General features: G+C 39.2%; 2 protein-coding genes across 2 annotated transcripts; both read right to left on the minus strand.

Annotated features, from left to right (window-relative positions):
- Positions 1 to 1193: 1193 nt before the first annotated feature.
- LOC130199539 (acidic mammalian chitinase-like) lies at positions 1194 to 7466 on the minus strand. Its single transcript, XM_056423129.1, has 10 exons — positions 6921 to 7466; positions 6609 to 6813; positions 6210 to 6266; positions 5939 to 6104; positions 5657 to 5781; positions 5445 to 5568; positions 3236 to 3418; positions 3017 to 3133; positions 2135 to 2267; positions 1194 to 2021 (listed from the first exon to the last, which is right to left on the minus strand). Exons 1-10 carry the CDS (start codon positions 6964 to 6966, stop codon positions 1717 to 1719), a joined length of 1461 nt encoding a protein of 486 aa, XP_056279104.1. The 5' UTR covers positions 6967 to 7466; the 3' UTR covers positions 1194 to 1716.
- Positions 7467 to 12009: 4543 nt separating this feature from the next.
- On the minus strand, positions 12010 to 23832 carry nfascb (neurofascin homolog (chicken) b). The gene is made up of 26 exons (XM_056422888.1): positions 23757 to 23832; positions 23567 to 23672; positions 23264 to 23454; positions 22233 to 22355; positions 21897 to 22115; positions 20692 to 20803; positions 20346 to 20533; positions 20132 to 20263; positions 19913 to 20056; positions 19420 to 19531; positions 19158 to 19321; positions 18915 to 19062; positions 18697 to 18821; positions 18507 to 18608; positions 18180 to 18377; positions 17791 to 17861; positions 17476 to 17698; positions 16712 to 16827; positions 15621 to 15831; positions 15413 to 15535; positions 14934 to 15107; positions 14691 to 14822; positions 14542 to 14611; positions 13633 to 13644; positions 13353 to 13388; positions 12010 to 13230 (listed from the first exon to the last, which is right to left on the minus strand). Exons 1-26 carry the CDS (start codon positions 23830 to 23832, stop codon positions 12999 to 13001), a joined length of 3540 nt encoding a protein of 1179 aa, XP_056278863.1. The 3' UTR covers positions 12010 to 12998.
- Positions 23833 to 25478: the final 1646 nt, after the last annotated feature.

Here is a 25478-nt window from a genome sequence, read left to right on the forward strand (position 1 = left end):
TCAATTGTTTGTTTCTTATCAGCTGAGATATATTGTTTTATAACTGATATCATTGCAGAACAGGTTTTGAGACTGTATCTAAGGTTTGGAATATTGTGTTTGCCATTGTGGGATGTTGTGTGTTAACATTCGTAAATAAAACAAAAACAATCCATAATTTTGTTTAGAGGTATAGCTTGTTTGTTAAGAAAATGTAAGCATTGTGAAAATGTGTTCACTGACTGCATATTGTGTGAAAACGACATGAAATGTGTGAATGGTACGGCCACAAAAGACCGTTGCTGTGCTAATTGTGTTTAGAGTTTTGAAAATGTGACCACTGTTTGGACAAAGGCTTGGTAGCGCTTGAAAAAAACTGTTATTCAAACTAAAGTCAAACTGATTTTGTAAAAACAATTACATTTTCATTATGCCTTATCTGCAATTAGAGTTAACTTACACATGGCGGTTGTACTTAGATGAGCTCTTTTTATGTCAAGAAAAAAACTGAATACTTTTCTCTGTTGATGGAAAATACCCAAGCCATGATAATGATTAACAAGAAACAAATTGACAAACTATACATCCCAAAGTTTTGGACTCTGATCCGTTGCATTACATTGAGCAAATAAACAGGGTGTGAGTGAGCCCTTGTAATCGATAGTCCCAAATCTTCCTGTCACAGATCATTTATTAGTGTTTGGACTGTCTGACATCTGTATTCATCATGCAATTTACACTTTGATTGGTATCAATTCACCGATTTCTTTCGAAAGCTTTCAATTTATAGTATTTTAGCAATCTAAAAGCATTTTTTTCCTGCATATATTTTGGGGCCTCTTTGGACAGACCAGGAAAAGCTCCCGTGTTCAGAGTCAGTGTCCTGAAAGTGAATCTTCTTTTTACAAACTACAAGCCAGGGAGATGTAAAAAGCCAGAAGTGTGTCTCAGTGTATAGTACAGAAAGTAGATTTTACATATGACTTGGGGATCATTCATTAAAAATATAATGCGTAATATGAAGGGCACAAGTAACAATTTGATGTTGTTGTTGTTGTGTTCTGCAGTCCTGTTTTTTTGTGAAGTCACCATTTTTTGCTTCATGTCAGAATCATGTTTTTTAAAATTGAAAAGTCTATAACACGTAATTGTGGTGGAATTAATGTTCCGATGCCTTGTGAGAAATCAAAAGTACTTTAAGCACGGTGGTCTTATCACACTTTATTATATAGTAACAAGTTCACAAATGATCAGAGTGTGAGCCAGGTACAAACAAATGGACAAGTGAGTCCTTTAGACAAATAAGTCATCAGACAAATAAGTAATCACACAACCAAGTCATGGAAACACCCAGCTGAGTGGAGCAAACTCTGAACCCTCCGAATGAGAGTGGCAGACTGAATGCTGCCTTCTTGGTTGATTCGCCTCCTCTTTATACACCTCGCCGAGATGCACACATTCTAGAGTCCGTCTGTTTCCCCTATCAGAGAAAGTTGAGACCCCTGAAGGCTCTGTTTATTCTGCACCCCCACAACCAAGTGACCATTTGAGTGACCTTTCCGGTTTGGTCATTTCCTCAAGTCATCGGTTTGTGACCTTTTCACGTGACCCCACAGGATTAGATTACCCCCCATAAACATTTGGGAGAGAGAACTGTTAACACATTTTCTCCTCCGACAGTAATCAAATTAAACATTTTAGAAATAAGACAGTTTTGTTTCACGAAAAGACATTTATTTAAGCCCAGTCACAGCAGTTGCATCTTTTACTGAAAACTAGATTAACTGAACACAGCTGGAGGTATGTGTTTCGGTGAGAGCAATGATAAAAGGAATTAGGGTTCATGTCATTTACGTAGAGGCCGTCAGCCTTCCCAGAGCAGAAATCACTTCCAGTGACACCCACGGTTGTTGTTTTGGCAATGGTAGTTGTTGGAACACTGTGAGTTGTTGGAGCTCTGGTAGTCGTGCTGTTGCCTGAGCCTGGGTTATGTGTAGTAACCGCTGGTGGAGGTGTGGTTACAGGAGGTGGAGGTGGAATATCTACCAAGATAACAACATTTATAATTTCAATTCAATAGATTATGGATGGTTTTATTTGTTCAGTGAAGATGATGAAACATGTACGTGTTGTGCAGCGTTGAGGTCTGACTCACCTGAATCCAGCATAGAGCGTAGATGACTAATGAGGGGATAGTTTCCCTGGCCACAGAACTGTCCATTAAAATCATCTAGGTCCAGAGACCAGACGAAGGCTCCCCCAAATTTGTTATCTTTCATATACTGTGCCTATATGGGATTTAAATTAGAGATAATGCTTTAGTTCAAAATGCAAGTTCTGTTGTTTTTAATACATATAAACAGCAAGAGTTTTCATCACATCCAAGAATCCCCAAACATAAATAAGAAATTACAAGGTTAGCATATAGATCCACGCCCAGTTGGGAGAAGTTTGTAGTTGAGCTATATTTATTGTAAAAAAAGTGCCTTATACGGTTATTTAACATAGCAACATATTTAAGAAAAGTATAATTTTGTCAGGTTAAATAAATACAATTAAATCCATTGACATAAGAATTTTAATACATGTTTCTAAGATCTTTTTTTTCTATATGCGAGTATCAGAGGGTCATCCAGCTCTGCTCATTAGTTCAGCCTATCATGCAGATTGCACTGAGTCAACTGAGTGGTGAATGTGCTTGTGAATTCTGTACAGTATATATTTGCTCATCTTTGTGGTGTTTCTATGAAACATTTGGAAATAGCAAAAATGCAACAACAAAAAACTGTAATGGCCTAATTCCATACCTGAGGTTGTGTTTGCCAAAGGATAACGTTTCTGCTCAATCTAAGGTATTGAATATAGTTTGGGCTGCGTGTGCAGCTTTAATGCGTTGAGCTTTACCTAGTGTGCATCTTCTAATTTAGGAGGCATAGATACTGTTAGCTGGCAAGTAGTGATAGTGATATTACTACTTTTACCTTGTTCATATTAACTCCATAAACATAGATGTGGAGGATGATATGTTACTAATTACCTTGATTGCAATGCTTTGCATGTTATCAAACCCAACCCACTCATTTCCTTTGATGGCATAGGGAACACTTTGTTCATCAATCCAGTGGAGGCTGGCTCCTTGGAGGAAAGGACAAATCTGTACACAAATGGAAGAAAATTATATTCAAACATCCTTTTTGAATTTATTTGAGTTATGCATTATATCGTATGGTTGCTCTTGTGTTGAACCTTAACTCACCTCATAGTAAGACCAAAACCCAGCCTCACGGGTGTAGGGCCCAGCAGAGGCTGCTCCGCTGGTTGGTGCCCCAACGCCGTTAGCCGCTGATGATGTGCGAAATGTGCGTCCATATGTAGCAAATCCCATTATGAGCTTTTCAACAGGAGCACCTTGGTCCCTCCAATATTTTAAAGCAAAGTCCTTTGAGAAGAAAAGGAAACATTACAAAAATAAAAACAAATTAATATGTGGGGTTTGTTAAAGTAGGCCCCTCCTCCCCAGCTCAAAAAGGATTAAGGTGCTCACCAGCGGGTGAAAACCAACTACAGAGTCACTCGCAACAAAGATTGTTTACTTTGCTTTTTGATTAACCATTTTTTACATTTTCATAACTTACGTTTGTGTGCAGATCAGATCAATTTCAATTTGTATTTGTAAACGATGAAGCGTCGATGACCGCCAACGTTAGTCATGGAGTTCCCCAAGGTTCTGTGCTAGGACCAATTGTATTTACCTTATATATGCTGCCTTTGGGCAAGATTATCAGGAAACATTCCATGAACTTTCATTGTTATGCAGATGACACTCAATTATATCGATGGATCAAACCAGAGGAGACCAACCAGCTTACTGCAATTCAAGGATGTCTTAAAGACATCAAAATATGGATGACCTGCAACTTCTAGATGTTAACCTCTGACAAAACTAAAGTTATTTTACTCGGCCCTGAACACCTCAGATCAATTATCTGGTGATGTGGTTTCTGTAGACGGCATTGCCCTGGCATCCAACACCACTGTAAAGAATCTCAGCGTTATCTTTGATCAGGAATTTTCCTTTAACTCCCACATGAAGTAAATCTCAAGGCCTGCATTTTTTCATAAACGTAATATTTCAAAAATCAGACAAATCTTGTCTCAAAAAAATGCAGAACAACTATTTCACGCGTTCATTACTTTTAGACTAGATTCCTGCAACTCCTTTTTATCAGGCTGCTCTAATAAGTCTCTTAGGTCCCTCCAGTTGATCCAGAATGCTGCAGCTTGTGTACTCACTAGAACTAAGAAAAGACATTACTCCTGTATTAGCTGCTCTGCACTGGCTCCCAGTAAAATCAAGAATCACATTTTGAATTCTTCTCCTCACATACAAAGCCTTGATTGGTAATGCTCCATCATATCTTAAGGAGCTTGTAGTACCATATTGCCCCACTAGAGATGCGCTTGCTAAATACGGGGCTACTTGTGGTTCCTAGTGTCTTTAAAAGTAGGATCAGAGCCAGAGCCTTCAGTTATCAAGCTCCTCTTTTATGCAACCAGCTTCCACCTTCAGTCCGGGAGGCAGACAGTCACCTCATTTAAGAGTCGACTAAAGACGTTCCTCTTCGATAGCGCTTATAGTTAGGGCTGAATCAGGTTCACCTTGTCCAGCCCCTAGATATGCTGCTATAGGTTTATAAACTGCTGGGGGATGTTTTAGGATATACTGAACACCTATCTCCTCTCCTTTTTCTACTTATGGATGAATTTGCATCTCTCCATTGCACATTACTAACTCTGCTTCCTCTCCGAAGTCCTTGTGACTTCCCGTCTCAAAGGGTCCATTGGACCTGGCTGGCTCTGATGCTCCGCCCACTCCTCCTCTATACCTCCATCTGCCTGATGGATCATGGAGGTCTGAATCATGGTCCATGCCTACGACCAACTATTCATACACTCTGTCATACTCATTGAATGTTTTGTTACTCTGTAATGATTCCTTCTGTACACATGACATATATTGCATCTGTCCATCCTGGAGAGGGATCCTCCTCTGTTACTCTCTTCAAGGTTTCTTCCCTTTTTTTCCCTGTGAAAGGGTTTTTTCTATTTTTTGGGAGTTTATCCTGATCCGATGTGAGGTCCTGGGACAGGGATGTCGTATGTGTCCAGATTGTAAAGCCCTCTGAGGCAAATTTTTAATTTGTGATAATGGTCTGTACAAAATAAACTGAATTGAATAGAAACAGCCCAAACACAGGTACATTTATATGAAAGATATAATATACAGACAGAGGGCAGTTTGCATACAAACCACTCCACACACTTCTAGTGGGTCATATGGGATTATTTTTGGAAGGGGCGATGCATTCATACACTCCTTGTGTCTTTAAAAACAAGACCTGTTCGGGACTCATCGTGTTGGGTGCTGAGGATCACAACAGCATTGTGTTCAGAATTGTACTCACCACGTTGGAGTAGATGTTGTTGCCCTGATCAAAAGAGCTGCGGTACAGAGGGCTGTTGTGACCCGTGAACGTGTCCCATGCTCCGTGGAAGTCGTAGGTCATGACATTTATAAAGTCGAAGGATCTGTTAGACAAGCATAATATCACAAAATAGAAAATAACTCTTCTTTTAATCAACTTAAAAGCTAAATGGCGACGTCTCAGGAACTTACTTCAACACTTCAGCAATCTCATAACCATTGTCGATGTTTCCCCTCCCTGCAGCCACTGCAGCTGTAAACAGCAATCGTGGTTTGCGAGTCTCAGCTGCTTCTTTTTCGAAGGCAGCGAGTAGTTCCTGAATGCAAGAGGAAATAGTTTAGGGTAATTATGTGTACTTTATGAGAATATTTATAGTCAAATTGTTTTTTCATCTCAAACGAGGATGCTGTGTTGGTGCAGGATTATGTCAATGCTGATCGGGACTAAGGGAGGTGTACATTTTACAAACTGACCTGGCAGAGCACTGTGAACCTATGCTTGTCCTCAGGTGGGCTTCCTCGTGCACCAGGATACTCCCAGTCCAGGTCCAGCCCGTCAAAGCCATGCAGTCTCAAGAATCTGATTGAAGACTGGATGAATCTCTCACGGTTGGAAGGTGATGCAGCCATGATGGAAAATCTATAATTATGTGAAAAAAAGTTATAGCTTTACTGTTGAAGATGTTGTCATTGTTCTATGATATACTGTAATCGACCGCCTTAGGTTGAAACCTTGTGGACTCACTGTGTTATACCAAAGTTCCACCCGCCAACAGCCAGCAGAGTCTTCAGCTGGGGGTTTCTGTGCAGGATAAACAATGAATTAGTGAAGGGAGAAGTTAAACCCTTTACTGCCCCTGTAGAAGTAGCAGTCCCACAATGTAAGAATATTCTACAAGTAAAAGACCTGAATCCAAATTGTTGCGTGAGACAAATAAGCTTTATTAATTACAACCATACAAGACTTGTTTTTGGATTAAATCTGAGACTAATGGTCAAAAATCGAGCGTTAAGTATTACAACTAAACAGAAAAATAGCTGACACCACTTAACCAGACACACTAAAACATGCAACTTCCTCTCAAATATAGATGAGATTAGTTGTGAGAGAATGGCAGATTGACTGCAGGCTGGAACAACTCACCTATTCTTCAGTGCATTGAAGGATTTGTAGAGAACATCATCATTCCACTCATAGGTCACCAGCTCGTTAGAAGGGTTGATTATTGAAAAGGCGTAGATCAGGTGAGTGCAGAGATTGGGATCTACATTGGCAGGCAGATATCTGCCAGCACCTGGTCTATACTGGGACCAGTTAGTGAAGTAGCACACCAGTTTGGTGGAAGACACTTTTGGAGAGAGAAACAATTATTAGAGTTGAGTCTCTATAAGGTCATAGGGATTAAGAAGAAAATGACCATTTATGATATAAATACATTAAATAGTGAATGCATACCCATCTGGAGACACATCAAAAGAGACAATCCTTTAAAAAATGACATTCAATTAATTTTAAAATATGCACAAAATAATTGCATTTGAAGGAATGAACATACAAGAATGTAACTTACCAGCCAAGATTGTTAGACGAGCCATGTTGATCTTTTCTCAAAGCTGCAACAATAAAAAAGAAAGAATTATGAATCTTTATGAAATTCCAATATGTTTTTTGTAGACTGGAACCAGTTTAACATCTAGAGACTGCGCTGCAGGTAGTAATACTGCACATACTAATAAAATATAGGCTACTCAAAGCTGTATGCTGATGGTTTACCTGTTTGCAGTGATTGGCTGGACGTGCCAATGATCCACCTTGGAGTCCTTTTTATTGATGTGATAAGACACGGGGACAAAGGGCATGACAGTGACATGCAATGGATCCTTTTGAAAAGAATAGTTGTCACATTACACTATAAAGATCTGCTGAAGATGACATGAAGATGATATCTGTTTTATTATTGCCAGATAAAACTGCATCAAAGCACAAAAGGTTATGTCAAGGTAACTCTGCAAAGTCAATCAGATCAAGAGAGCTGGCCAATTCATGCAGATAAGATGACCTTGATGAACACATGATTGTATTTTATTTAACATTATGATTAAATGTTTTCCATGGTAACAGCAGCTGAAGTAGTCTTTATTTATTAGTGATCACATTTAAACTTTCCTTTTTCCAACTTTTCCATTTCAGGACAAGGATTGATGTGTATCAACAGTCAGGGAACATTACACAACACAGTCACCCACATTTTCAGAGATTCAGAAGGAATTGGACAAACTAACATAATAGTGAACATAATGATTCTTTTTAATACTTGGAGGAAAATCCTTTTCAGTTAATGTATAAAGTCTTACTTCCACAGTCATCACCAAATGCTGAGTTTTATTCCCTGAGATGCTTTGCCAGGCCTTCTCTACAGCCTACTGCTGCTTGCAGTGGTGTATAGTAACGAAGTAGAAGTACTTCGTTACTTTACTTAAGTAGTTTTTTTGGGTATCTGTACTTTATTTTACTACTTATATTTCTGTTTACTTTTACTTTTACTTCACTACATTTTGCAATGAAAACTTGTACTTTTACTCCGATACATTTCCCCTGAAACAGTATCGTTACTCGTTACTACGGAAACAAATAATCATGAGAAACATCGGGGACTGTTGTGGAACACACCGCAGCGCACCTGAACGCAGCACGAGCACCAGGTTGGGGATCAGTGGTCCTTGCCGCGTTCTTTCAATTCCCAGTGATGCCCAGGATGTTAGCGAGCGAGCGGCTACAGATACGACTCATTTCATGTGGAGCAGCAATGGAAGCTACTCGAACAACCACGGGGACCAAGATCAACGTCCGTGGCCATATTTGGGCGAACTCTTTTCTTTTGTCGGAGTGAAAGTTCCTTCCTACCGGATGAAGTGCCTCTCATGCCGACCGAAAGCTACGGAGATACTGGCCTTCAACAACTCACCAACCTCAGGAAACACATTGAGGTAAATTAAGATTAATCCCATGAGCCGCAACGTTAATGTTTAGTCATCATAAACCTGTTAAGATATCTAGCAATGTTGTCCTCAGGATTGGAGTAAGTTATATCTTTGGCAGGAGAGGGGGGGAAACAGGTGTCTGATTGTCCTACGCATGTTGTATGTTAGGCTAACGTTCGCTAGCTATCGTAAATTAAATGAGACAATTAGCGTGAGTGGAGAAGACAGATCGCGAGCGAGTTAATGAGCTGAAGAAGTGTTGACAGTTGTGAGAATTTGTTGATTTGAGTCGTCTTAGCTATAATATAATGTTAATCATTACAGCATTATTATAATTATTTGTATTAATATTATAAGAATGACGGTCCAGTAATGGCGACGATATTGATTTGGGACTGTTGTTGTGTTTAACTACAGAGATACAAGTACATATTCACAAATCAACTCTGGATGCACGGACAGTGCATGAAACTAAATGTATAAACTTCAAATTAAAATAAACTATTTTGTACAAAACCGTTGGTTGGGGTCATGACATGTTAGGAAGTGTTATTAATTCTATCATGTCTGTAATACTCTCACTTTATTTCAGGAATGGACTACATCAAGCAGCACATGGAAGAACCCTCCCTGCAGCTAGGTAATGCCACCAGGTCCAGTTCATCTGATGAAGAGGACTTCTTCTTCGTCATCTCAAGCGCATGACAGCAGCAAACAGCTGGATGGAGACGTGGATCACATTGACTTGCTGAAATGCTTCTCAACTGTGTGCTGCTGTCTGTGAAGCTAGACACACTCTACCTGCATCAGGGTCTGTGAAGCTAGACACACTCTACCTGCACCAGGCCTGTGAAGCTAGACACACTCTACCTGCATCAGGGCCTGTGAAGCTAGACACACTCTACCTGCATCAGGGCCTGTGAAGCTAGACACACTCTACCTGCATCAGGGCCTGTGAAGCTAGACACACTCTACCTGCATCATCAGGGCCTGTGAAGCTAGACACACTCTACCTGCATCAGGGCCTGTGAAGCTAGACACACTCTACCTGCACCATGTGAACGGCTCTTCAGCATCGCAGGACTCGTCTTCAGCCCCAGAAGAGCGACACTGAAATCTGTCCATTTTGAAAATCAACTTCTTTTGAAGATGAACAATACATTTTTCACTTTAAAGTGATGATTCTGGTTGTTACTTTTGGTGCTGCTTTTTTCTGTGTTAATCGTGTTTTTATATTTTAGTAATTTCATAGTATTCATATATTGTTAAGTTCATCCTAGCTCATACTCCTTGTTCATGGCGGCCACAGCACCCAAACAAATAAACTTAATAATTCTCAAAATTCTGACCCTTTGTTTTTTTTATTAACAGCATTTACTTTTACTTTTACTTTCAATACTTAAGTACATTTAATATCAGAAAATTACTTTTGATACTTAAGTACAAAAAAAATCAGATACTTTAATACTTTTACTCAAGTAGTATTCTCATAGGTGACTTTTACTTTTACTTGAGTAATTTTCCAGTCAAGTATCTTTACTTTTACTCAAGTATGACTTTTGGGTACTTTATACACCACTGGCTGCTTGTTGGTGGTTCTTTCTGCCTTCAGTCTCATCTGAAGTACATAAAAAGCATGCTCACTTGGGTTGAGATCAGGTGACTGACTTGCCCAATGAAGAATATTCCATTAATTTGCCTTGCACTGTTTTCCCAGTATGTTTTGGGTCATTATTCATCTGTACTGAGAACGTTGTCCAATCAGTTTTGCAGCATTTTGCTGAATCTGAGCAGATAGTATAGCCTTAACACCTTAAAACTCATCCTGCTACTTACAGGACTGTCTCAGAAAATTAGAATATTGTGATAAAGTTCTTTATTTTCTGTAATGCAATTAAAAAAACAAAAATGTCATGCATTCTGGATTCATTACTAATCAACTGCAAAAGGATTCCCAACCAAGTACTGAGTGCATTAATGGACATTTTCAAATGTTTGATTTTGTTTTGCTGTTATAAATTTTTTTTTTTACTTGGTCTGAGGAAATATTCTAATTTTATGAGATAGGATTTTAGAGTTTTCTTAAGCTGTAAGCCATAATCAGCAATATTAAAAGAATAAAAGGCTTGCAATATTTCAGTTGATTTGTAATGAATCCAGAATGCATGACATTTTTGTTTTTTTAATTGCATTACAGAAAATAAAGAACTTTATCACAATATTCTAATTTTCTGAGACAGTCCTGTATATCAGCTCTGACATCACCAATGGACACCAGTGACCCACTGCCATTGGCAGCCATCACGTCTATAAAAAGGACTTCAAGGTGGATCATTGGCATGTCCATGCCATAGCACTGCCTCCACCATGTTAACCAGGTGATGTGGTTTGCTTCCAATCAGGAGCGGTTCCTTTCTTTCTTTACGCTTTTCTCTTCGCATCATTCTGGTACAAGTTAATCTCGGTTTCATTTTCCAGAGAACCTTCATCCAAAACTGATCAGGCTAATTCATATGTTTTCTGGCAAAGTTTAATCTGGCCTTCCTGTTCTTCAGCGTTACCAGTGGTTTGCACCTTGTTGTAAATCTTCTGTATTCTTTGACTTAAACTCATCCTGCTACTTATATCAAATTTAACATTTTGAATCTTTTCCAGACCTTTTTATCGTCTTAAATTGTCATAAAATAATGAGGGAATAGGCCACACCTGCCCATCAAACCATTTGTAAGGCAATTGTTCTATTACTTTTCATTTTCTGAAAATGGAGAGGAATGTGTAAACATTATTGTAATTCCTAAACGGTTAATGTGATAGTTTTGTTTTATCCATTGAATTAATTAAAGATACAAGTCGACACTTCAACCACATATTGACTGCAATATTTCAAATCTGTGTAAAGTCATCTCTTTTGTAGTCCTGAATTGTGTCACACAGTCATGACTCATGAGGCTTTATTCTATAATCAGAGGGGTGCCATAATAAAATCTTAATATCGGGGATTACAGTATCATATCTGAGGCCTGATAAATGTTGAAGGGAGGAGAAGGTTGTAGATAAGATGTCCTTTCCCAATACGTTGTATGATCCTTTGATGATGTGATAGTTATCTTAAATGCCAGCCAAAAGGCCAGAGTTCAACAAGATAGAAATATACTTTCCATTTTTGCTTTAAGCTGTTTGAAAGACCAAGTGATGCCGCATCAGTTAAAGGGACACTTAGGGTTATAAGCTTATTCACTTTCTTGTGAGAAAGAGATTATAAGGTAAGAAGTTTAAATCCACTGTTGTTCATTTGGTAAATATGAAGCTACAGTCAGCTAACTTAACGTAACTTAATGTACTCTTAGGTCAGTTCTGTTAGCTTTAACAGATAACATGTGTGTTTCCCTGTTTCTAGTCTTTCTACTGGATTTGCTTCATAAGAAGCGTGCAGAAATGAAAGTAATCCTACACTCACAGGTGTTTTTTTGATTGAAACACATTGGACAATGTGTGCTGAGGATGGAAACTAAGATATCTGCAAAGGGTTCAAACCCAATTATACTCAAGGAATAATAACTCACCCCTTTTAAAATTCAGGAACAGAGCACCTGAATTCAACATTTATAATCACAACAAACATGCTATGAATACACATGACCACTTTATATACATTAAGGACATAACTGTGGTAATACACAATATAATGTTAGAGGTCAAATGAACTAAAGCTGTTACATCAAGATTAATGATTTCTACCCTTCTCCATGGTGAAGGGAAATGGGAAATACAGTTACGGCAAGTTCAAAGAGAAACATCCTTCTCATTTTACAGCTTATTTTTTGCAGCTTTATGATTCCCTAAATGGTTTGACCTCTTGCTTCCTAGCAAAGCACAATTGGCAAACTGACCGTGCTGATAAATCATTAGTCCTTGGAGATACTTTATAATCCTTCAGCTATAATCAATAAGACTTTTATACTCTCACATTGAACCATAAAAACTAGTCGATATAACAAAGAGTACACTAAGTTCAGGGAGAACATTTTGCCTCCCTTGATCGTGAAAGTATGCAGACCTTATTTTAAACAGCCAACACATAAAAAAACCACATCTCATTATTGAAATTAGCTGAAAGAAGAATATGTAAAAACAGAAGTAAAGTTGGTCCTTGCAACTGCTTTTATCAACATGATAAACGTATTCATTCTGTCTCCTCTGATGTGCAGCCATGTCTCTCCTTGGACAGGATAACTGCACTTGTACTCATGCATGAGCACAAACACATTTTTATTTACAGGAAATGCAATACAAAACACAAAAGGTAAAGCTTGCTTTTCATCAGATGAACAAGCATCTCATCTCTAGTACTATCCCAACTATTTAGCCATTTTCGTCGTTAAATGCGTGAACGTTGCATCATCTGCATACATGAAGACACAAAGGGTTACAGCGCCTCAGGCTCCAGCTGTTCCCTTCTGCAAACAAACCACAAGCACCGTCAGTTCTTAATTCAAAGTGAGAGTACAAGCACGGTGAAGTCACGCGACAAATAGGGAGACAGTTTGAATGTTTACGCCAGGGAGTAGATGGTTTTCATGGGAGAGTGAATCTGCAGACTTGCACCAAAGTCCATCTCCCTGACGTCTCTCCTGGTTCCTGTGTACTGGCCGATGAACGAGCCGTCCTCGTTGAACGGTATCTCTCCTCCTTCCCCGTAGTCCACCAGACTGTCGTCGCTCGCTGATCGCTTCATCATTGTATCCATGTGCAGCTGGCCTCTTTGAAGCCCCCTTTCCTCCTCTCTGCGAAATAGTGCACAACAAATACAGTCGTGGTGCGTAATGTCCGCACTAGATGACAGAAAAGGATAAAGGGTCCAACTAAACCTGATGTATCAATACATTTAAGATGTTCATGTACTTACCGCCGGGGGTAAGGCAGAGTGGAGATACGTGCTATCCTAGAATATGAAGAATGAGTTCATCATTTGTATGACGGGTTAGATCATTTTATCTCATTTCACTCATCATCCATTCATACACATCACATTATGTTTGTTACAGTTCCAATATTATGTTATGAATATGCTATTCATAGCTCCAAACAAGTTACATACTGTAGAAATAAATAAATAACAACCCATGCAGGGTTGTAAAGTTTAAATGTCAATAGTGTCAATGTGTCAATATTTAGTCTTTTCATACCTTTCAAGAGACCTTGAGTGGTTCAGGGGGAAAAGAACAGGTTGAGGTCTCGGGAGAATAAAGGTTTGGATAGAAAAGGTAGATTAAATGAAAACAGAAAATAATTCAAGTGTGATCAACGAGTTATCATAAAGAAGGCGATACATACTTTAATCAGATTTGATTTGCACTTGTGCAGCTCATGGACACATTTAATTGATATGAAATACCCTGCCCAGTTTTTGACAAGTAGCAGGGCTATGAAGCTCATGTTTTAAGAAGGTCGCCATTTTGTTTGTATTGTGCACAAGCAATTCACAAAGCAACGCACCAGAAAGGCAGTGAGGAAGACTGCTAGCTGCATAACGTGGATACAAACAATGCACAATTTCAAATATTACAAATATTAACAATATAAAGGACCAAGTGATGGCAATTAATGCAGTTAAGAGAAATTCGCACATCAGTGCATTGTGGTGAGTAGTGTAATAGTTTCATCATTTAAACGTGTGGCAATGCTATCAGGGTTGTGTTATTATTAATAGATTATGTATTTCATGGTGAGGAAAAGTAATATTAACATTGTTTGTATTGTATTTCATAACTTTTACAACATAAGATTTGTCTAAATTATTCCAAAGGGCAGCTTTGAGTCACCAATCATAAAGATAATGCACAGCTACAGAGCAAAGGGTGTAAATACAGAGCTACTGCTGGTAATTAGAATAGTCCTGTACAGTGTTATGGAAAACAAAAATATATATTTTGGGATGGGTATTATTACCACACTATTGTAAAAATAATAGTACATGTTGTTGCACATCTTGGAATGAGGAAAAGTTGGGTAGATAAGACAGTACAGACCAAATCTAAATGTTCTTTAGTGCATTGTTGCAGTCGGTATCTTTTTCAGTCCAATGTCTTGCTTACCTGTAGTCGAATGATCCCTCCTGATCATTGTCATCCACTGGCTCCAATGAAATATCTTTTTTTTCCCGTACTGAAATTAGAAAAAGCTACACTGAATACACAGTGTGGTGCTATTGGGCGTTGCGTAATAAGAGGAGTCACCAATGTACCTGGGTATTTCCCCCCTCGGCTCCTCTTGATGAAGCAGACGATGAGTAGGATGAGCACGATGAGAGCCACTGCACACATCATCCCGATGAACCAGCCCTGAGTGGAGATGTCCACCTGGTCCTGAGCATATGCTGAAACACACACACACGCAGCGTTAGGACACACATCAAAGTCAGCATCCACTCAGAAATTCAATGCGTTTATTTGGAAGATGACTAGATGCGTTGCACGCAGTAAAGTACTTTCAGTGGTGTAGTGCTGCGACTCTTCCGTATGCCACTCCCCTATCCCGATCCGAGTCTGTGCCGCCACGGAGAATCTGTAACGAGTGTAGCGGTCGAACCGCCGGAGCGAGAAACTTGTTACGTTTGGAGTGAACTCCTCAACTCGAGACTCCTCTTCCCTGGTGGCGTTCACTGTGGAGAGAGTGGATATTCCAGTGTGTTAGGAGCACCCTTGATGCCGGTAAAGTGCACGCAACTGAGCTGTTGAGGAGCTTCCCTGCTCAGAGAGCGCCTACACAGGTGTTCATTACCCTCTCAAGAATATACTTCAGTGGCATTTTGGTTTTTATGTGCATAGTTAAGTGTGATATTATGTGCTGTAGGGATGTGGACTTTAGTGGCATGTGGAATTGTTGAATTAGAAAAATGTGCCTTTTTCTTTTCTATCATTAAAGCCTTGCTGTTTCGCCTAGTGACAGATGTTGGGTTTTGGGTACCTGTCTGGTACTTGAGGGAATATCCAATAATGACACCGTTGGGTTCAGCTGGAATGTCCCAGTCGACATAAATACTGTCTAGATGTCGCTGTTGGATCCTGAAAGATCTGGGAACAGATGGTACTAAAGACAAAAACACAGCAGGAGACGACACACGTGAGCGTTGTTCTCTTGTTCCCCGGTTGATCAATTTGTGACTTTTTCTTACCTCCCTCAGGCGTTGAGAAGTGGATATTATTTCCCGCCGGACCTTCATAACGATTGTTTGCCACGACTAAATACAACTTGTAGTTGCTATAGGGGATGAGTCCGGTGAGGACCCCAGAGGGCTCTGGATCGTTGTTTGAAAACGCTTTCGACTTCATCCCTCTATTGACCCACAGCCACCTCAGCTGGCTGCTGTCCCTCCAATAGTAGGCCTGAGAGATGAGAAGCATTTTGGTTATGCTGAAAGCGCTGTATTGCAAGAAAATATTTTCATTGAGTTTTATTCAGTTATATCAACATCTCTATATTAAAGTCACAGGCTTTATAGAATAATAAACGTAGAATAAGAAAAAGAAACAAAAAGGCTTTCCTAGAGGATTGGGTTGGCTCTACAAAACCAGGGGAGGCAGATCGATGACCGGTCCAACTAGGTGTATCTTTCTTATACGTCAAATACAAAGAAATAATAAATAATCAACTTTAATATTCCACAAAGTATCAATTCAATATTTTAAATGATAGCGTTCAACATATGGGCAATATTTTTATTTATTTATAATGAAGACAAATGGTAGTGAGTGAAACAATTGATTAGGTACAAATTAAAATAAATGACCTTACAACAATATAAGGTCAATCATATCCTGTTTTCTCTTGATTTGGACATGTTACTTTTCTATCTAACCTTTCCTTCAGTCACTTGTTGTGATCTCTTACTTAGTTTTTCCCCAACTTATCTTTAAGAAAAATAAATAAAGTTTTTTTACTTTCAGTTGTATTTGTATGGATTTGAAAGAAATTGTTTATAATGAATCACCTCTGTTCTGATTCTCCTTCAATTTAATTAATATCAAAAACCTTAGCACCACTTTAACTGTATATACTTTATATACACACTTATATACACACTTATATACACTGTATATACTTTTCATTTTTTTTCATTTTCATTGTTATAAAATTTCTTTACATTTATCATATGCTCTGCTATTTTATTGTTTTGTATATATTGAGCATTTTCCATACCAAATAGTTTTATTTTTACTCTAACTTTGCTTGCTGCTGCTACAAAGAAATGCCCTGTAGACGCACCTTGTATTCTTTCAGATCGCCCATCATTGAGCCGCGTGTGACTGAATCCCAGTGCAAAGTCACCTGAGTGCTCTCGATGTCGGACACTCTCAGGTTCATTGGTGCGGTTAAGGGACCTGAGGAAAACAGAGATGGCTTTGACTTCGGTCATCAATTAACACAAAGGGAGGTCATTGGAAAATGTGGCCCCTAGATGTAAGAAAATAAGAAGAAAAAACAACAAATCTAGAAAGAATAAGAGGTGAGAGTGGTTTATTCGTCTGAAAACATTCATGATTCCCTGTAGATTAGGATTAAGAATGGAGTAAAATATGTGTGGAGAATCATAACAATGGAGGTTCCATAGAAGTTAGAACTGGTCATTGACTGGTTTGATGTGTATTACAAAATGATGTAAAGAATTATAATGCGTTTTCCTTCGCAGTCACCAGATCTCAACCAAATTGCCAAATAGATCACTTAACATCTAAACCTGAGTCTGGCATACTTGAAGTAAATGTTCATCTAAATATGAAGAGATGTACATGAATAGGGTTTGTATGATCTATATTTATCTCTCAACAGTCCATATGGAGAGCAAAAAAGGCAGAAAACATTGTCTGAAATGCAATCTCAGAACCCATTGGCTAACATTTGATGATGACTTTGCTTTTAATTGGGTTAAAATCAGCACAGAATTTTTTTGGGGGGAATCGGCACAAAAGAAGTTAGGTTTTTCTGCCTTTGGTACTCATCTATATAATACGGAGTATTTAGGCACTTACGGTCCTCCCCAGAGTAACCAATGACAACAGGAGACTCTGGACCCAGCCCAAAGTCATTGACAGCCTGGACTTTTAAGTCATACGGAGTGAAGGTATCTGCATCGTAGATGTAGTATCTCAGCCATTTAGTGGTTGCATTCTTCCACTCCTCTCGGGAATCTCTCCTTTTCCACCACACCAGATACTTCAGGTGGGGTCCGTTCCACTCTCTGTAGGTCAGAGGCTGAAACATGGTTAACAGGGACCAGCATAGTCTGATTTCATTGTGATAGAATTAAAATATAGTCAACAGGCAAGATAAATAGTGTTCTTTACCTCCCAGCTGATCTCCATGTTATTCCTCCATGTACCCACACCCTTTAAGTTCTTTGGGATAATATCTGGGGCTGTCAAGAGAACCAATGCAGTGGTAAGATCATTAGCTTTAAAGGAAGAGTTCAGCACTACGAGAAACACCCTGATTACATTTCTTGCGAGTAAGATAAAGATTGATACCACTATGTATATAAGCTCTAGGCCAGGAGAGGTCAGCATACCATAGCACAAGTATGTGTATGTGTATCGATCTTCTCATCTAACTCTTTGCTAGAAAACAAATTGGTGTATTTCCCCCAAAGTAAATCCAACTGTTCATTGAAAATGTGCCACACAATCGTCTTAAAATATGTGTCTGAAAGTGTCCATTAAAGGAAGATCAAACTCACGAGCACCGCTGCTCTGGAAGCGCGTGGATGGACGACTCGGGCGACTCATTCCGATTTCATTGATAGCGATTACCCGAAACTCGTAGTAGGTGAAAGGCGTGAGATGCAGGATGACAGAGTTGAGGTTCCCTGGATACGTTGAAAGGTTTCTCCACTTACCAGGCAACCAGTCATCATCATCATACTGCACCAAGTACTCTGTAACACAGCAATACATTGAGAAATATCGCTGAAAATGTATGATTAATACGCCACGAATTTCCTATGAACGAGACGTTACGACACGTTTTTTATTTCCGTAGGTTTATTCGTTTGAACAGCTCTTACCTGTTATAGGGTTGTGGTTGCTGTCTCCAGCCACCCAGCTGAGTCTGACACTACGTTCATATGGATCGGACAACTCCAACTTGGAGGGAGGATCTGGACGGTCTAAACACAAACATGCATAAAGTATTAAAAAGTCAAACATGTCGTATGCTTGATTAAATGTGATGCGTTTTAAAAGTGTCATACTCACCCATCACCATTAGGCGTGCTGAGGCATACTTCTGGTCCAGCTCACTCTTGATCACACAGGTGTAATTTCCCTCATCACCCCCGTTTACATTAGTGATGACCAGATTTGATTCATCCAGAGAAATCCTGAGGATAAAGTAAAAGAACTAACTGGTTCACGCGAAAAATAAAAATTTTAAATAATGATATCTCTAGCGAACTCGTTCATGAATGACGTACCTCCAGCCGAGAGTGACGTGCTTTTTGCCTTTCATCCAGGTGGTTGTGACAGGAGTCGTTACATCTGCTTTCACACCACACTCAAAGCGCACATCACTCCCACGGATGACCTTCATACTCTGTGGTCTTGTGACAATTAAAGTGGGCTCTGAGAAGAGTGAATGCAAAAAAAGCACATGATGGAGCCCACAATCAAAGAATTAAAAGTAAAATGTGTTTTGTATAAAACTGTGGGACCCTCACCTTTAACCTCTAATCTGACTTGACTCTCATCTCTTCCTGCGATGTTGCTGACTACACAAACGTAAGTTCCCTGGTCCTCTATCCGTATGTTTTGGATCTCCAGAGTCCCGTTACCTTGAGTCTTAAAACGATTGCCTTCAAGAGTACCCTGTCCATATTTAGACCTGTTTGAGCAGACCCATAAACGCACACACACACAACAACTGTGAGCTGATGTCTGAACACACTCTTTGCATTAAAATGCCTTCCAGCGTCTTCTCACCATCGCAATTCAGGTACTGGAGAACCAAAGTAGCGGCAGTCAAGGAGGGTACGACTGCCCTCTATCACCTTGATGAGCTCATTCTTGGGCCCAATAATACGTGGCGTTGCATCTACAGAAAAATTGAGAATTTAAAATGAATATTATTCATAATTATACTTTATACTGTGAATGTTTGCACATCCCCTTGTCAATATTTAGTACATTCCTTCCCAAAGCAGTAGTAAAAAATATATATATTAAAATACATATACAGTACATGATTCTCACTATTTAATTTAAAACTCAATTTCAAAACATTTCCATCACATCCTGCTTAATTTCTTTAGCAGCTTTTATTATCTTATATCATTTCATATTATCTTTTATTTTATTATATTCTATATTGTCATATATTATTATTCTGAATAATAATATTGTTTTATCTCAGAGCAAAAAAAAGCAAAAAACAAATTTTACACTGTAAATGGATGATGGTTAAGTGGTTACTTACGCAGCACGTTGACAAAAGCATTGGCCATCAAGTACCCAAATTGATTGGAAACATTGCACTGATAGACTGCAGTGTTTTCAACGGTCACACTGCGTAAAGTCAGCGTGTCTCCTGACACCTGTCTGTTAGGCTGAGGTGTAGCAGCTGGAAGAAAAACACAGACGACAGTTTATTTACATTCACTTTTACAGCCAGTCGGCATAAACTCCAAAATCATACTTTCAATCGGTTCCCCGTTGATGAACCAGCTGACTGTGGGACGCGGAGCCCCATCAGATTGACACAACAGGCGTCCATTTTCCTCCGGGGCTAAGACCAGATCCGTGGGTTTCTCCAGCCAGAAGGGGGCCGCTGTCAAATACAAGGAATTTAGTTGTTTCAACACGATTGTGAAGTAGGAAACAACACTTTCTTTTCTGAGAGAGACCCTCACCTTTGACCCTGACGGTTATTGTGTGCTGAATGTATCCAATTTTATTGGTAGCGGTGCAAGTATATTCTCCTGCATCCTCAAAAGATGCTTTTGGGATTTGAATCATCTTGTTGAAGTTCTTTACTTTCATGCGAGGCGATACCACCAGGCGGTCGCCATTCTTGGTCCATGTGATACTGGGAGTCGGCCTTGATGATGATAAACAAGGCTTTACACAGGACCACTTTCATGAAATCAAAGTAAAGATTACACCAAAGAGGAAATATAGACACGGTGGCTTTTTGAAACTGTAACATTGATATTCTATCAGCTACAGAATATGAAGTGATTTTAAGTTGACACTTACACTCCTGCACTGATACACTCCAGGAGAAGTTCTTCCCCTTGCAGGACGAGTATGGAGCTGGATGAGCCTGTGGGAGACAGCCAGGTTGGGGCGGCCTCGGCCACCGTGCGAGCTGCAGAGGAAACATCCCAAAACAAACCAGAATACGTCGGTCACACGCATTCACAACCCTGACCCTGTCTCACCATGAAACAGGCGAACTAAAATAAGAGGACAGCTGATGCCGTGCACACTCTCTCCACAATAAGTGCATTGTGTTTGAGCAAACAAGGACTCTTCTTGAGGGTACAGTCTAACGTAAAACCAAATGGACCAGTTTATGGGCATAATAATCATTAAAAAAACGAGTTAATGGGAAAAAGAGTCAACGTGTCATAGTAGAACAGAACAGTGTTAGTTTATAAATGAATAAATAAAAAGAATAAATCAGTTCCCAAATTATTTTTTGTATAAAGATGGACAGGAAAAGCAGCACATTGACATAAATATTATAAAATCTGTTTTGGACACATTTTACATAAGAAAATAAATGAATAAAATAAAATAAGAAATTATTTAGCATGGAGTGAATCTGATTTGTTTTTTTTATTTCATTGGTCTTTTGCAATTACTGGGTAAGAATAGAGCATGTCACCTGACCCACCACAGGCCAAAGAGCCCTGCCATGAATCAGACCAAACTTCCCGCCTCAGATTTCTGAATCTAAACCGTATTTGTAGTTTTCTTTACATCCTTTGCATTCATACATTTGCTTTGCTTTTAGGGTCGGCCCATATCTGAAGGTTACACATGCAGCTTTCAGGTGACCAAACATTAAGTAAGAGTTATCTAAGTTAAGGTAGCAATACTGCAGTGTATAAATAATGTTACATATAAAGATCCTGCATTAAAACATAAAACTTTCTAATTTCGCAGATTGGCCCATTTCAGCACAATGTACTGTATATTATGATATTGAAATTGTACTTTATGATGCATTAATGTGAACATTACTGTAATGTTGCAACAGGTAAAGATGAGTCTTATTTGTCACTACTCCTGGATAGCTTGAGAGTAGAATTATAAAGTACCTAAAAAGTGAATTTAAGTACAGTACTTGAGAAAATGTAATGAGTTACTTTCCACCACTGCAGGTTACAACTAAAAAGCAATATTTTGTGAACCCAAAAACAAGGGGACCCTGTGAACAGCGGTCATATACTCACTTGTCAGCACTTTAACGACCACAGGCATCTTCTGCTGGATGACATTCTTGTTGGGGAAGCGGGCGTTACAGCAGTAATCAGCAGCAGAGTCGTTGAACAGGATGTTAGAGAAATACAGATCTCCGTTCACTCCCATAGACACCCTGCGGTCCGGCCACACCGGCTGCATGGTGGGGAAAGCGGTCTGAATGGGCCAGTTGAAAGGCCTCGCATATGAGCCTGAGATGGTGTCACAAATAGAATATTTCTATAATTCGTGAACGCTCGTTCGATCGGCGGATCTTTACAAGGACTCCTTGTTGAGCCTGATTGATTCAAACATTTAGAGACTCTTACAGCTGGACATCCAGTAGGTTTCAGGTGTCGGCGGGCCTCGTGGCGGGTCACAGGACAGGACCAGAGGCAAGCCAGCGCTGACCACCACAGGCTCCAGAATCTCCCTCGGCCAAACAGGAGGTCCTTCACAAACACAGTTTTGAAATGATCCATTGAGCAGCACAGTTGTTGTTTTGTTATTCTCCCAACAGCACACATCACACATCTGAACAGCAACGTACTAATAACTGAGCTCATCAAATGATTATATTATCTTGTAGGACTTGAATCTCGTGAACAGATCAAAACAGGCAATGAAGTCATCCTACCATCATGCATTGTTTCATGCATCTAGTATGCTGGGTACAGTTAATTTGTGTCCTTTGCCAGAGAGCTCCATTGTTGAAAAAGACATCAATAAGCCTCACTTTACTTTGATTTGAGCTAATCCCACCTAAACTGGCTTTATGCTTCGGTTCTGCTGAAAATAGTTCCTATCAAATACAATGTATACTTCTGTTTGAGTAATGTTTGCAACAACAACACAAAACATCACTATGCAGCTGTTTACATAAAGAAAAGGTATATATATATATATATGTGACTTTGTGTCTTCAACAAGTCTTTTACTTTGTTGCTAGACAGAAAATTAACACATTGTTAGTTTGGGCCGACCAATACCAGAATACAGAATATAGCCTGACTTATTCTTTGTTTTTGAAGGTATTTCTCTTGTTGTTTTTTTGGTATAATTCTACTCGCATTAAAAAATATATATTCACGAAACAGTAACGAGTAATGCAACTCTTCAAGAAAGTCAAATTAAAGTGTGTAAAATATCAAAAATCACATAAGTTTACATTTATGCTTTCAATGTCTAAAATTTGAAAAGGATGCTGTCCCATAGATCTCGAGTGTTTAATAGAAAAAGTGTGCTCTCATTTTCTCATTTCATTCCAAAGTGATGTCAATTTGTGTCACACACAATGAGGTCATGTACCATCACCGGTCAGTGGCCACAAATAACTAGTTGGATGTCGAGCTCTCCTTACTGTATAGCCGTAGTCTGATCTTGTTGGAATATGCAGATCCATACATATTGGAGGCAATGCACTGATACTCTGCCTCGTACTGTTCTGGATTGTTCCAGGCGTAGATGTCCAGAGTCCCTGAACGCCTTCGCATCGACGCTTGAGAGTCACGGGCCACGTTGAAATACTTCCCGTTACGTCTCCATGAGAAACTTCATTATTGAGCAAAAAGCAAAGAGACATTAAAAAAAAACTTGAGGGGTGGTTTGCAGATAATTATACGGGAGTAAACAAAACTCTTCCGCGGTCTACATCAGCTCTTACATGGGATGAGGGTTTCCTCTGGCTTCACACTCGATGACCATGGTGTCTTTGGGGTCAACAATATGATCTTTCATCGACTGCTTTATGATGACCGGGGGCTGCCTGACTGCAGGCAGAGAATCAATTTGGTTTATTAGAGACGTATATCTTAACTCATACACATATCATGCACGTTAAATTACCGACTTACTTTCCAGAGGGATGTCCAAAGCCCAAACGCTCTGCCATAAAATAAGGAGCAGCGCTGGTTCCACCAGTATCCCCATCTCATGGAACCAAGCAGTTCTCCTGTTTCTCAAATTGGAGTAAGAAAAATAAAGAATATCCAGTGTACAGCACAGTCATGTCATGCAGATTAAAAACAGCACAAAGGACTGTAAATAAAACTCTTATAACAGATTTAATTAATGAATCTCCATGGATGTTAATGTTGTTTTATTATACATCAGTTACAATTTGATTATTATAACTCATGCACTAATGTTCAGGCAGCTGTTTACTGGTTGTTGTTGTTGTTGTTGTTGTACATGGAGGTGGAACTAGTTGTAGTTCGGTAGTTTAATCCAGTGGTTCTCAACCTAGGGGTCAGGCGGCTGCCAAAGGGTCACACAATTAATATGAGGGGTTCTGAGTTGATAAATTGGAGAGAAAGGAAGAAAAGAAAGTTCTGCTTCATAAATTGCTATTTATTTTGGATATTTATTCGTATTAAATCAATATTCTTGTTGGATATTGCATCATTGAATAACTCTTTAAATGTAAAATATTTATAGTCAATATATATTCAGATATTTAATCAAATGTTAAAGTTTAGACGGTATAATCCCTCTTTGGTGAACCGGTTCGATGTGAATTTCTTTTTATTGGAGCTTTCCCGAATGTTTTAAATATAATACAAATAATATGAAAAGTAAAAACGCTGTGGAGTCAAAAGGAAAAGAGGTCCCTCTGAAATGTAATGGGGTAAAAGCATTAGTGGCATCAAATACCTCAACATTGTACTTAATTATTCCAACCACTAACATCTCCACTACTTTGATCACACTGCTGTATCACATTTACTTTGTACTGTAGTTTATCACACAATATAAGAAGAGGTGATTACACCGTAATGAACTGCCTGAATGTCCGATGACTCAATAGTAGTAAAGGGTTAAATTAGATGTCTTTTCCATTCTTTTCACCACATTATTGCTGTTAATATGCATTGAACCACAAGTCCTGTTAGTATGACCAGAACAAAAATGTGTCAGTACCTACCGCTCTCATATAAAGTCAAATCAGCGCTCTATCCGCCCCATCGCTTCGGCTTCCCCAACGCATCAATAATTCCAACGATTTGTCTCAACAAAACTCTTCTTGTTTGGCCAGTATACCAATTAAAGCCTCTGTCCTTCAATGACCAGGTCAAGAACCCTAGAAGAGTTGATACACTTCAGTAATAAAGTTTCTGTCCGTCACTGCCACTTACACTCTGCCCACCCATCTCATGAATAACGAATGAGCGTCACACACCACCTACTCCTCGCCCACAAACGTCTCTCACGATTCTGAACAATCCATCTCAATCAAACACAGTCTCAAAGTCTGTTCACACAATAAACAAACGGATATTCTCGAAGAAAAAATTTAATACATGTTTTGATTTATTACACCAGTAGTTGGGGGCATTTTTTATAAGATTTGGACTGAAAACAGGCAGGGCCACTTGAGCCCGGTTATTATTTCTCAAAGCAACAAGCTTTCGCATTCTTGTTGGTTTTGATTACATCAAAATGTGGGCTTTATTGTTGACTGGAGAGAACTTGGGAAACAAGAGCAATGTTTGTTTCTCTCATATGAATTGTACATGTGTCAGATGACAAGTCACGTGACTCCTGCGCAATAGCTCTGACAAAGGATGGAAATCGGC

This window comes from Pseudoliparis swirei, chromosome 9 (assembly GCF_029220125.1).
Source record: "Pseudoliparis swirei isolate HS2019 ecotype Mariana Trench chromosome 9, NWPU_hadal_v1, whole genome shotgun sequence".
In the NCBI taxonomy this organism is placed as follows: domain Eukaryota; kingdom Metazoa; phylum Chordata; class Actinopteri; order Perciformes; family Liparidae; genus Pseudoliparis; species Pseudoliparis swirei.

What these genes read in the sequence shown, in the direction of transcription:
- LOC130199539 (XM_056423129.1), bottom strand. Translation starts at nt 6,966, where the DNA reads ATGTCATTTTTTAAAGGATTGTCTCTTTTGATGTGTCTCCAGATGG. An exon ending in GGTTCACAGTGCTCTGCCAG is followed by an intron (nt 5,782 to 5,938) that starts GTCAGTTTGTAA and finishes TCTTGCATTCAG; the next exon opens with GAACTACTCGCTGCCTTCGA. An exon ending in GGTTTTGGTCTTACTATGAG is followed by an intron (nt 3,134 to 3,235) that starts GTGAGTTAAGGT and finishes ATTTGTGTACAG; the next exon opens with ATTTGTCCTTTCCTCCAAGG.
- nfascb (XM_056422888.1), bottom strand. Translation starts at nt 23,832, where the DNA reads ATGGGGATACTGGTGGAACCAGCGCTGCTCCTTATTTTATGGCAGAGC. An exon ending in AATAACCGTCAGGGTCAAAG is followed by an intron (nt 20,264 to 20,345) that starts GTGAGGGTCTCT and finishes TGTATTTGACAG; the next exon opens with CGGCCCCCTTCTGGCTGGAG. An exon ending in GCGATCTGAAAGAATACAAG is followed by an intron (nt 15,832 to 16,711) that starts GTGCGTCTACAG and finishes CTCATCTCTCAG; the next exon opens with GCCTACTATTGGAGGGACAG.